The sequence below is a fragment of the Ruditapes philippinarum genome, unplaced genomic scaffold (genome assembly GCF_026571515.1).
Source record: "Ruditapes philippinarum isolate M1 unplaced genomic scaffold, ASM2657151v2 ctg6512_1_1_1_1, whole genome shotgun sequence".
NCBI classification, from domain to species: Eukaryota; Metazoa; Mollusca; class Bivalvia; order Venerida; family Veneridae; genus Ruditapes; species Ruditapes philippinarum.
In genome coordinates, this window is record NW_026864371.1 from 1 (window position 1) to 12689 (window position 12689).

The 12689-nt window shown below is 30.5% G+C and overlaps 1 protein-coding gene across 2 annotated transcripts; it reads right to left on the reverse strand.

Moving 5' to 3' along the window:
- Nucleotides 1-5283: 5283 nt before the first annotated feature.
- Nucleotides 5284-11957, reverse strand: LOC132725375 (uncharacterized). Of its 2 annotated transcripts, none has more exons than XM_060710477.1 (5): nucleotides 11804-11957; nucleotides 10959-11190; nucleotides 9323-9416; nucleotides 7308-7492; nucleotides 5284-6016 (listed from the first exon to the last, which is right to left on the reverse strand). In XM_060710477.1, the coding sequence occupies exons 1-5, from the start codon at nucleotides 11851-11853 to the stop codon at nucleotides 5858-5860; spliced, it is 720 nt and encodes a 239-aa protein (XP_060566460.1). In that variant the 5' UTR covers nucleotides 11854-11957; the 3' UTR covers nucleotides 5284-5857. The 2 variants fall into 2 exon arrangements, with proteins under 2 accessions (XP_060566460.1, XP_060566459.1); XM_060710476.1 differs by lacking the exon at nucleotides 9323-9416 and adding an exon at nucleotides 8940-9033 and having other exon boundaries at nucleotides 11804-11956.
- Nucleotides 11958-12689: the final 732 nt, after the last annotated feature.

The window sequence follows — 12689 nt, forward strand, 5'->3', positions numbered from 1 at the left end:
TACAATCCATTTTTACATTTATACATGCTACGTACAGATTTCGGCTGGCAATTACTCCATTCTTATTACATTCTTACCTCATTGGAACAAAGTAATGTCAAATTTGCTCGACAAGGTGAATTGCCCGTATTTTATGTTAGTTTAAATATTCAGATTCGTTCATTTGACAATAAAATTATTAAATAAAAATCATTCTAAATTTAAAAAGAAAAAATAGCAAGAACTTGTAGGCCTTCTTCTTTAATTAATAATACCATCACCAAAACCATCACCTAGTATGATTATGTAAATAATAAAAACAGCAAAAATGAGACTACTTCCGAAAGAAAGAAGTCATTGGACGGAGAATGATTTGTCATAAACAGTGCTGGAAATAATAATCCCCTCAATATATTAGATGAAATGAACTGTGTAAATGTGTTCAATCAGGATACAGCTTTATCTAAATTGTTTGTAATAGTCCTGTTGTTCGTAAACCCTTTGGTCTACATCGAAACTAAGGGATTATGCATCAATCTTATAAGTTTTGTGTCTTATATTTGATTTTTCTTTCGGCATCAGTAAGATTTTTTTTTCGGCATCAGTAATCTGTTATTTTGTTTTGGGGGTATTTGTGCTAATCATTAACCAGAGTAACTTTGATACATGTAGAACCATTCTCTTGAGCGACAATTAGTATATAATTCATCACTTATATTTTAATATAATTTATAATTAATTTATATACAGGTGCTCAACTTATTCTATTTCTTTTATGAGAGTATAAGTATAATTTGTCCCGAAACTCCTTATTAAGGTAATCTTAATTTATCAGGTGAAACAGATATTTCGATATGATGAAGACTTTGAAAACCTTTGAGACAGAGAGGAGATTCTAGTCTTGAAACCTCGAATTGAAGTAAGAAATATCCAAAGCCATTTTCTTAAAGTTTGAGTTCTATTTTTGGTATTGTTTCAGAGTGGGCTTCCTTACCACCAGTACCGTCTCCGACCATTACATCTCCCATTTGTATCATGAAGTCAGGTACGATTCGGTGATTTTTTGTTTTCTTGAACGATAACGTTGACTAGAAAACAAAAACGTTAAACGTTTTTTTTATATTGATTTATTTTTAGGAAAATTATCGGTATATCTTTTAAATGAACTTACTACATAAGGACGTTAGGATGGTTACAGTGTTGGCACAGTCATGGTGATATAATCGGAAGTTATGAGAGTAAAGGATCGGTAATAAATCGGTAATGAATATATTCAAGAGTTTGCTGTACATTCAACCTCGTTTTCTAACAATGTCAAAAGAAACATACAGCATTTTTATGTGAATGCATATATGACTGGTGGTCAGGTGTCCATTTTTACGACAATCTGCGGATGATTATTTCTTTATGTATCAATATAAAAGATATGGAAATATATTTTCAGTGATTGCTTTGAATATATTTTTCGCAAGTAAATCGAACACAAAACCAATAAACCTGGTACAAAGTATGAAATGTATTGTATTTCCTAGAAGAAACTGAATCTCTATGCCGTGCATAGATGAGTATTCATGATAATAGAAGTCAAGAAGGTCAGATTATATTTAAGTAATACTTTTTATTTTTATCAAAATATGTCCAGCATTTATATAAATTGGCCGGACAAAAATATATTATATCCCGTTCTTATTTGTTCATCGTACCACGGACTTTAAAAGTCTATCAGTAGCTCAGTTTTTCATTATTTTAATTTATATTTTAACAGAATTCCGTACACGAATACACAGGCACTGGTATAATCTAGTTATAAAGATGATGATAATAAAAATAATGAACTTCAAATCCCCCCTCCACCGAGTGTCTCAAATTTTACCGATGGTCACCTGACATGTGCGACAGATACCAGACAGACAGTAAATCACGTTAAGATTTGATGGATTTTCTGCTATAAAATAATATTAATCAGCAGCTTTTTAATTGGTCAGATGTCACTTGGTCATACAAAAGTTGTTGCAACTTGTGACCCCCTTTAGTGCAATATGTGTGTGTTTTGCAATAATTTAGTGTGAAACGTAGGGGTTTGAAAGAGAATAGCAGATTTATGACGCTTCGTTTGATGCGGGCCGGCATTACTTTTTAAATAATCAAGCAATTTACATACGGTTAAAGCACATGAAAGGGAGTTGATTTACGGAGGTTACCCTGTCATGGATTTTTGTTTGCTCAATCAGCGACTTAATTATCTTTAATTACGTATGTATGGTGGAAAAAAAAATTTACGTTAGGTAATATTTTTTTAGAAAAGATAGCAAAAATCTGAGACACGGTTCCCCAGATATTATAATTATGTTTATATTCTAAAAGTTTGATGACAAAAAAAATAATAAAAAATGATTTTTATATGAAGATTTAAAATTTTAGTTTTTGTTCAAAATCAACTATTTACAAAAGCATTTTTTCAAATATGTTATTTTTCATGAAGATCAAATACATTTAATGCATGAAATTAAGAAAAATAACAATTATTTTTAAGATAAGTTTGTTTAAATGACATTTATGGTAGTACCACGGAAAGTGTCTGTTGTCGCCTTAAGTTTTACCTTGATAAAATAAATCAAATTATCATATTTACATCTTTTCATATGTAAATTCAAGGTAATGAAACTGATGTTAGTCCATTTTTTTTCTTGTATTTTTATAATAATTGTATACATTTGTTTGAAAGAAAGAATATGCTACGTGGCAAAGTAATTGAACTGATGTTTTTATGAGAATTTTGTTAGATTTTTGTGGTGTGCTTCCCCATATCAATGCTTCTTGAATTAGAATAGTATCATAACTTCTTAATCCTTATATAGATACGATATAATGTCCAAAGTCCCGGAAGAAATTATTATTGATAACATCTGATTTAAATATTTATAGAGATGATTTTTATTGATATAGTACAAAGCCTAAAAGCGTCCGTTTTTTTTTTACTTGATTATATATAACTAGTCAAACAGCTTTATTATGTATATGGTATACAATATCCTATGAGGTTACCAGTTTGATTTCTATTACTGTTATGGATTTAGAAAATATTCACTAATTACATATCTTAACATTCTTTTTTGTAAACAATGTATTTTCTATATTACCTGATAAGTATCATATTGTACTTTGTGTTACCCTGATTACATGACGAGATAATTGTTTTATTTATCTATTTGCACGGTGATGTACTATGTACAAGTCTAAAATATAGCGCATGTTCTGTTCTGTTTATCACGTAAAACAGTGCTGGAAAATTGATGTTAAACGTTTCTTTAGTAAAAATTATTCATTTATTTCAGACGAAATTTATATAGAAATGTAAACGCTGGGACTGACCAGCAAAAATCGGCGTAACGGGTATATAATGTACTTCCCAATATCACATCCGGCGTGCGGTGTACTAGAAAACTGCAAAAATATTACAACATCTAACCATATCATATCAGAGTCAAAGAGTCCTCTAGATGTAGATAATTTTGAATAAATAAGATAAGAGCGCTATCCTTTCCAATCCTATAGGCTTGTTATTTAATTTGTGTAATATCATTTTGTCAAAACATAATTCCGGTGTTAACATTCTTTTCTAATATCCGTAGAAAAATTATGAAGTCCATCCTCTTTAAATGTTATTCAACCTTAAGGAAGAACTATGTTGAAACTCATTAAGACGAAATTAATTTTCACCTAGAAGTCCAAAGCCGTCCGAATATATGGGTGCAGACAATATGATATTTGAGTTTAGAGATAATATCTATAGTAACTAGTAGCAGATGATAGAAAACAATATATTTTTATCAGTGAACAAGCGAAGCAAAGTTTTGTAACAAAATGACGAATTTGTTATTCCTCATCATACATTTTTGTCTCTCAACTATAATATAAATGTCATTCTTGCTTGTTTTAATAATTTCTTCGTTTTCTGTAATGCATAGATCAATTCTAATTATAAGATTAGTGGATACAATAAAAATTTCACCACAACATATTTGATAATAAAAGAGCACATGTCAATGTTTGTGGTTAAATTTATTGTTATTCAAATAGATTTTATTTTATTTGTTTCGTAAAGTCTAGTCTGGTTTCCTTCCAGCATTCACTACGTGGAGTAGTGTAAGGGGAAGGTACGTACTCCATGCCGTGCTATATTATAACACATTCAGAATCAATAAATATTTCCTTATTACTTATTGCTGTTGAATGCATTAATTTATAATCTTGCTTCTCATGAGAAGAAAACACTATGTCTGATGAGACGTGAGGATATTAAACTTCACCTAGATGTCCAAAGCATTCAGAATGCAGTATGGGCTTGATTTTATAAAGTTTTACTTTAAGTTAAAAACTATATTAAGTAACTGGTAGCAGACGACAAGAAAACAGTATGTTAGATAACAAAACTGCAAATTTGTTGTTCCTTATCATAAATTGTATCTTAACTATAATATAAATATCATTTTTGCTCGTTTCAATTATTTCATTTTTTCTGTAAATACAGTGTTCCTCCTTCTGATCAGACAATTCGATATGTTTCATTGCATTATTGCAGGTTCGCAAGGTAAATTTGTCCGGTCAGTTATAACCTGTTTCAAAGTCAAAGTATTGTTGTTAGTAATTTTACAATTTATAGACACATACTTCATTTATCGGTTACGAAAATTAATCTCTCGCAAGTCATGTTTGTGTATGTCTTTCATTTTTTATGCTCTGAGGGATATTAGAAATTGGCATATTACTGATTCGCCATTAGCAACATTTATGCCGACGATTTTTGATTCTGAGATCTCCACTAAGACATTATCAATAAATATTTGCTTCCAGCTCCGATAAATCTGCTTCCGGCTCCTCTACTTGGATTCCTGTTTATTACCATATTCATAAATTTAGTGTTGCACAAGAAGGGTTTTTCCTGGGCTGATCTTGTAAAAAATCAATTTCCGGTGTTACTTACATAATGACTTTTAAGGAAATCTCAATTCTTTTCACAATTTGAAACTTGTTCATTTGATTAAACCCCTAATTTTATAAATACTTAAATTTAGAAGGATTCGGATTAGCAAGGCTCCACTATTACTAAAAGCATAAAAATCTCAAGTCGTCTTGATTTAGAAAACTCAAAATAAAATACTTGGCCCCCTCACTACATTGAAACGAAAATGTACGAAGACCTAATAAAATTGCTATGTCATAACTATACTTAAAATAGTGCAACTTAAAACCACAACCGACAAGGGAGGTCATTCTAACTGGAAAAAATAAACAATACGTAAATGAAAAAGTTTATTCCTTTATTATTTTTCATCTTACTAACTACTTATTTATTATCATCGTAATAATGTGGAATAATAAACATATCTTACGAAGTACAAATACAAAGAAATACTTTGAAGCACACACACCAACACACACACCAACACACACACACACACGCACGCACGCACGCAAGACTGACAAAACAGGAACTCTCGAATCATATATTAACGTATGATTGTCACATGTGCAATTCAGATTTAAGTAGTTTTATGCGCGGGAGTTATGAGTTATGCTATAAAATTAATGGTTACGTAAACCATACAACACATCTGCCATAACGGGTGGGGACACAAAACTATGTGCATATAATTAAAACAAGAACACAATCTAAGGCTTCTACTATCTACAATAGCTGTTTGTGGTAAATGCTGTTGAAGACCAATCTTCAGTCATATTTAATGCAATCTATTTCTATAAATATATACAAATCTAACAAAACTTCATGATTTCTTTAAAAAATAATGACACATAACAACAAAAAAGATAATTTTAGTTTAGTCAGATATGGTTTGTCAAATAGAGTTGTTATTGTTTATTCTTCCACGATATCTTGATCGGAGTCTACTTGTTCTGGGGTGAGATCATATTTCCTGTCTAAACCATTTACACCACAGTCAATTATTCGGATATGTTTCTTTGGTACGGCGATGTTAGGATTGGCAGGAACATCGCCTGGAGCTTTCAAAACATCCTGGAAATAACAAATATGTGTTGTACTAATTTGATATTTCTGATTGTCCATTGTTAAAAGATCGAAGATAAATTTATAGCACAACCTCATGCACAGAACGGGTCATGATGAGCAATAACATGTGCAACAAAAGTATCAAAGTCTATCTAAAGTAAACAGTCAATATAAAAAATCCACCCTTAAATAACACCACTTAAAAACAGTCAAAATGTTTGTATCCTGGACGGTTTTCTAAGCAGGAGTTTTTCAATACGAAATTTAAAATAAAAAAATAATCTAAATACTTATGTGAATAATTTTGGTGTGTAAATATGTGTCTCTCTGTTTTTGTTGTTGTTTTTTTTAATTCCATCTGTATACAAGCAAGTTTATATTGTATACCGATGAATAATGTTCACATGTTTAGAAAATTCTTTTTTTTTTTCTAAAAGCCATTATACTTATTTGAATCATTATTGTACTACCAATTATTTTACTCGTTAAAAATTCACAGGTTCTTTTTATTTAGGGCAATATTTTAAGGAACGTCATGAAACAGTCACATTGAAAAATCCATGAGATGCGCCATGCAAGTATTTTTAAATGTTGATAATGTTGATAATACTGTCATTTTTTGTTGTTAATTTCTGCCTAAATGAGGGAAGGGTGAGGATGAACAGTATTAAATGCCGTCCATGAACAGGCTCAATTAATTCTAGCCGGCTAAATAAACCATGCTAATGTTTGTTGTATTGGGAAATCTTTAAGACCCATACAAATCTAATTCGCTACAAAAATGTGTTCTTTTGATCTACAGTGTGCAGGTTAATTGAAAAAATGTCATGATGTCAAAAGTATAATACTGATCTACTGAAGTCAATGGATAGTACAAAATTACTGTCCGTTTGCCACTTCCTTAGTCTGAAATGACTTGCAAAGTATAACAAACTCTTTTGTTGCATTTCGTCTAATCCAAGCTGTAACAATCTAAAATGCAATGACCAATGACCTAACATATCAAGAATTTCATAGATTTAGGTTGGATCGCCCCAAGACAATGGCCAAACATACAGAGTCTTTATGTGATGTATGGTGAATGTTTATAAGACAATGAAAATACAAACCGAGTCTTTATGGGATTTATGAAGACAATGAACAAACATACATAGTCTTTATGGAATTTATGGTGGATGTTTGTGACAATGAACAAAAATACAGAGTCTTTATGGAATTTATAGTGGATGTTTATAAGACAATTACAATAACACAGAGTCGTTCATGAATTTAGGATGGATATTTTAGCTTTACATACCATTCCTCTAATAACTTTTCCAAACACGACGTGCTTGCCATCCAACCATCTGGCTTTGTTGAGCAAAATGAAGAATTGGGAGCCGTTGGTATCCTTTCCGTGGTTTGCCATGGAAACCATTCCAACTGCACGATGACTCAATATGAAGTTTTCATCGACAAATTTGTCTCCATAGATGCTTCTTCCTAATGTAGAGCATAAAAGAATAAATTTAAAACACACAAATATATATCACAATATACTTTCTTGCATATCAGACTGGCGTTTCCGTTAGTTTTACCCATGCCGGAAATTTCATCTGGCATGGGGGGTTCCAGATGAGTCGCGTGCTGTACAATGGCACGATATTTAATATTTAACTTGGAAATTAATTAATTAATTTATTTATTTATTTATTTTTTTTTTATTTATAATTATTATTATTATACTTATCATAAGAAGTATTATTATTATGCATAGACATGTCAAATTCACTTAACACTACATTGGAGATACATAAAATATTTCCTATCTAATCATTTTAAGGCTCCACGCCTCAAGTTGAGAGAACAAAATGCTAGTAAAATATATGTACTTTATAACCACACTTTATTGTCACAATTAAAAATTATATTTTAGAAAAAAAAATTAAAAGTCTACAAATGTTTCAATAGTTACAACCCATTATTACATTTATGCATGCTACGTACAACTTTCGGCTGACAATTACTCCATTATTTTTGCATTCTTACCTCATTGAAACAAAGTAAGGTCTATTTTGGCCGATAAGGTAAATAATGTGAATAGCCGGTATTTTATGTAGTTAGTTTAAATACACCGATTCGTTCATTTGACAATAAAGTTATTAACTAAAAAGCTTTCTAAATTCAAGAAGAAAAAATAGCAAGAACTTGGAGGCCTACTTCTTTAATTAATGTTACCATCACCAAAACCATCACCTGGTATGATTATATAAATAATGAAAACAACCAGATTGAGAATACTTCTGAAAGAAAGAAGTCATTTGGCAGAGAGCTATAATATATTTGTCATAAACAGTGCTGGAAAAATAATCACATTAACAGATTAGATGAAATGAACTGTTTAATTGTTTTTCAATTATGATACATATTTATCTAAATTGTTTGTAAAATATGTTCATGTATATTGTCCTGTTTTTCGTAAACCCTTTGGTCTTGATCGAAACTAAAAGATTATGCATCAGTTTTAGAAGTTTTGTGTCTGGTATTTGATTTTTATTTCGGCATCAGAAATCTGTTAGTTTGAATGGGGTATATTTTTGGTTATCATTAATCAGCACCACTTTGATACACTTTTGAACCACTATCCTATGCGACAATAAATTTATTATTCATCACTAATAAAAATAATTCATTGTTAATTTATATATGCAGGTGATCATCTATTCTATTTCTTTTAAGAGAGTAAAAGTATATTTTGTCCCAAACTCCGTATTAGGTCAATCTAAATACATTAGCTGAAAAATATTTTGAAATGATGAAGACTTTGAAACCTTTGAGACAGAGAGGAGATTCGAGTCAAGAAATCCAAAGTTGAAGTGAGAAATATCCGAAGCCATTTCTAAAAGTTTGAGTTCTATATTTGGTATAGTTTCAGAGTGGGCTTCCTTACCACCAGTGCCGTCCCCGACCGTTACATCTCCCATTTGTATCAAGAAGTCAGGTACGACTCGGTGAATTTTTGTTTTCTTGTACGATAACGTTGTCTTGAAAACAAAAACGTAAAAGGTTTTATAGACTGATTTATTTACTTTTTAATATCTCTAAAATTAACTTACTCTATAACAAAGACGTTTAGATGATTACCTAGTTGACACGATCAGGGTGATATAATCGGAAGGATTAACAAGTGATGGGATTAAAGGATTGGTAATAAATACATATAAGCTTTATAATTAACTGAGTAGATAAGTGTGAAATATAAAGGAGTATAATTATATATATGGTGGGCGTGGCGATATTTGATTATGTTTTTGGGGTGGTCATGTGACCTACCGCCTGTGCCATCCCCTATGGTCACATCGCCCATCTGTATGAGGAAATCGGGAACAACTCGGTGGATTTTAGTGTCTTTATAGCCGAGATCTTCCTGTACATCAAACAAAATGTGTAATTTTATAGGATAAGAATACTGTTTTATTATATATACATAACGTATCGTTTCAAATGAAAATATCGGATTGCTAATTATCACGAAAGGCAATACATCACCAAAATATAATGAATGTAGTTGTGATTAAAGAAAAAAAGAAATTAATTTCAGTTGTATATTTAATAATTTAATAAAAATTTACCAAAGTCAATTTAAAAAGTTGCTTTTTTTCCAATAAAACACCTGTAGTTGCATGAAAATTTAGGTAGATTGTTTTTCTATTGTATTGGTAAAACTCACAGTAAGTAACTATTTGTGTACATATAAACCTTATTATAAACTGATTTTCAAAGAAAAGAAAGGTATTTAAAAGCTTTGAGTTACAAAAGGACATTCTTGGCGAAATTACTTAAAAGGAAGTGTGAAAGTACAAGATGTGTAGTTCGGGGGAAATGTTTAAACTGTAGTTAAGAACTTATAAAGCCTGACTCTGTATATCTTTCCTGGTATGATAAGTTAATGTCTTTATTCATTTTCAGACAGAGAACACCAAATAACGTTTTTTTTCATACGCTTATACAACTACATGTATTTATTTCACCTTCACATTGTCTTAAAAGTGTATGTGACATGATTTCAAATTTCGTGATGTATAATTGTAAATAAACGTCGTAAATTCTACAAGGAGTTTTGAACTTTTATAAAAAGTTGATGAAAAAAAACACTATTTTATAATATTTTAAATCAAATTTCAGGAGAGTCCTCAGCGTCTTTCAATGTTATTGTATAAGCGTTAGCAACAAAATTTTGAATCGATATCAAAGGCTCATATGTTCTGTATGTATTTAATGTATTTAATATCTCAACTATTGTTCGCTAATTGATTTGATATAACACAGGTTTACTGATGTGCATTAAACGTGGCACCACGTTGTACGTATTGGGTGTTTTATGACTAAAGTCAATAATCCCTGATTAAAAGAAATATATCCATGTAAACAGCTGTCACATCTTGGTTCATATGGCAAATAATTGTATAAACGAGAAGGTCGGTTCTTTTAATTGATTAGTAATACGTGGACAATTATGAAAATAAGTGCTGCCTATTTAATAATGTATGGATTGAAACAACAATATTTGTGAAATATTCATAAGGAAATTGCTGTGTGTCATTATACGTGTCAAAAACGTGCTCACGTGGCAGAAGAAGAAATAATTAACTATTTTATAATTGGTCAGTTCATTTTGTCCCCAACAGAATCTTATCAATTCATTAAAATCTTTTTTTCATATAATCTTTGAAGCCACAATGAATAAACCGGACAGAAAAATAATAATTATTTCAGAATTTGATACATAAATGTTGTAGTAGTATAACTGCGAAGGCATTTAATATAGTATTGAACACTGATCTTGTTTCGGAAGTTTGATCGGCAGTGTTTTGCACAATATAAGTATTTAAGCTTACAACTCGATTTCAGTATAAACTATGAAACTATTTGATCATGATTGAAAAAGATAAGAAATAAATTAACTCACTCGTCCTCGTACGAATCCTTTAGCAATGGCTGCAAAATTCATTGTAGTCATTGGGCATGTATCTCCGAATAGACCAATGACAAATCGACCTCTAAAATCTTCTCCTGGGCCATCCAGGTCCTTCACTTCAACATCAAACCATGCTTCTTCTGTCACTGTATAGTTACCACAGTAACCAAGGCTAAATACAGCGAACAAACTTACATATAATAAAGCTGCCATCTTGTTGTATCTGAAATTAAAACGTGAAATTGTAAATAATAAAAAAAACAATGCATAGAAAATATATTAATTTATGTATTACATTTTATACGAGTGCAGTTACGTAAATGTTCATGCTTTAAAATGAAAAATACGTCATTTCAAATTATAAAACTTCTAAATTTATGCAATTTCTTTATGAAAAAATATGACAGTGTTCCAGATATCAGGCATTCATTGTATGGCAATTGATGATATTTTCTGTACTACTTATTCTAAACAAAATATAGATGTCAACTTTTTCACAGAGTGGTTGAAATGTATAAACATAATCTAAATTGATTGTTATAATATTTCCTATTTATAATAAAATCAAATGTTTTGTGAAAGAAAAATCGTAGAATCATATCCTTCTTTATTTATAATGTGTCCATGTCCACGTACATTGGGGAAAAATAATCAAGCATTTGTAAGCGGATGTGATAGATAATTCAATATATTCAATGGAAAATAGATCAAGAATATTTAACACATTCTTTTTTATTTATTATTATTATTTTTCAAAATAAAACTTGTTCTATGAAAACTCACATTATTCCTATAAATATAAATAAATAGAAATATATTCTAAATTTTTTATTTACCTTCTAGATGTTTTCCTCTCTTGCGAATTAAAATCAAGTGGCTGTATCATGGGAATCACCTAAACTTTATTCGTCTTAGAGGCCACGAGTACATGCACTCTAATCCAATCAAAAGACAGATTACATCATAAACTGTCCAATGGAATCCCTCGAAGCTGTTGCGCGGACCTTATGGAGATATCTAATTACTTGGGATCATACACGTTGAAACGAGGCATTGCCAACGTATAAATTAACGTATATTGAGCGTGGCAATTTCGTGGCAACCACGATTTGTAATTGTAAGAGAGTTCAATGCAGCATTTGTGACACATCATGGTCCAATACACGCAAGATGCTTTACGGCACTAACGATCGGGGATAGAGCTTTGAGGGTTTGGAAAAATACCTCAATTATTGAACAATATATCGCGATTACATGCTACAGATGTTAAGGAATCAATTTGTACATCAAGTTTATTATTTGTACACACAAAAACTAGGAAAATGAACATGTGGCACGCCGTATTCTTATTCACTCAATATTCCTCTATTGTTGTTTTCTCTTAATTTTATTGTACATTTCTCTCCTGCGTATAAATTTTAATATTGTTCAAAACGTAAAATTTTATATACTTTCATTGTCAATCAAAATGATATAATCGAAATAAACATGTAATTATTACCCTTACATTGTTCTTCCTAATGTTTCTTAAAGTTGGTAAAAAATATATTACCACTGATTTTGACTGTGAAACCATATCATATTACAACATATAGCAGCTAAAACAATCATTAATTAAAAAAACGTAAATTGGTCACTTTAATTGCGCGTTGTCGAGCATATTCTATTGATCTTCTATGTACTAGGAAAGTAGAAATGAAATAGAAGATTTTTTTGTTTGAT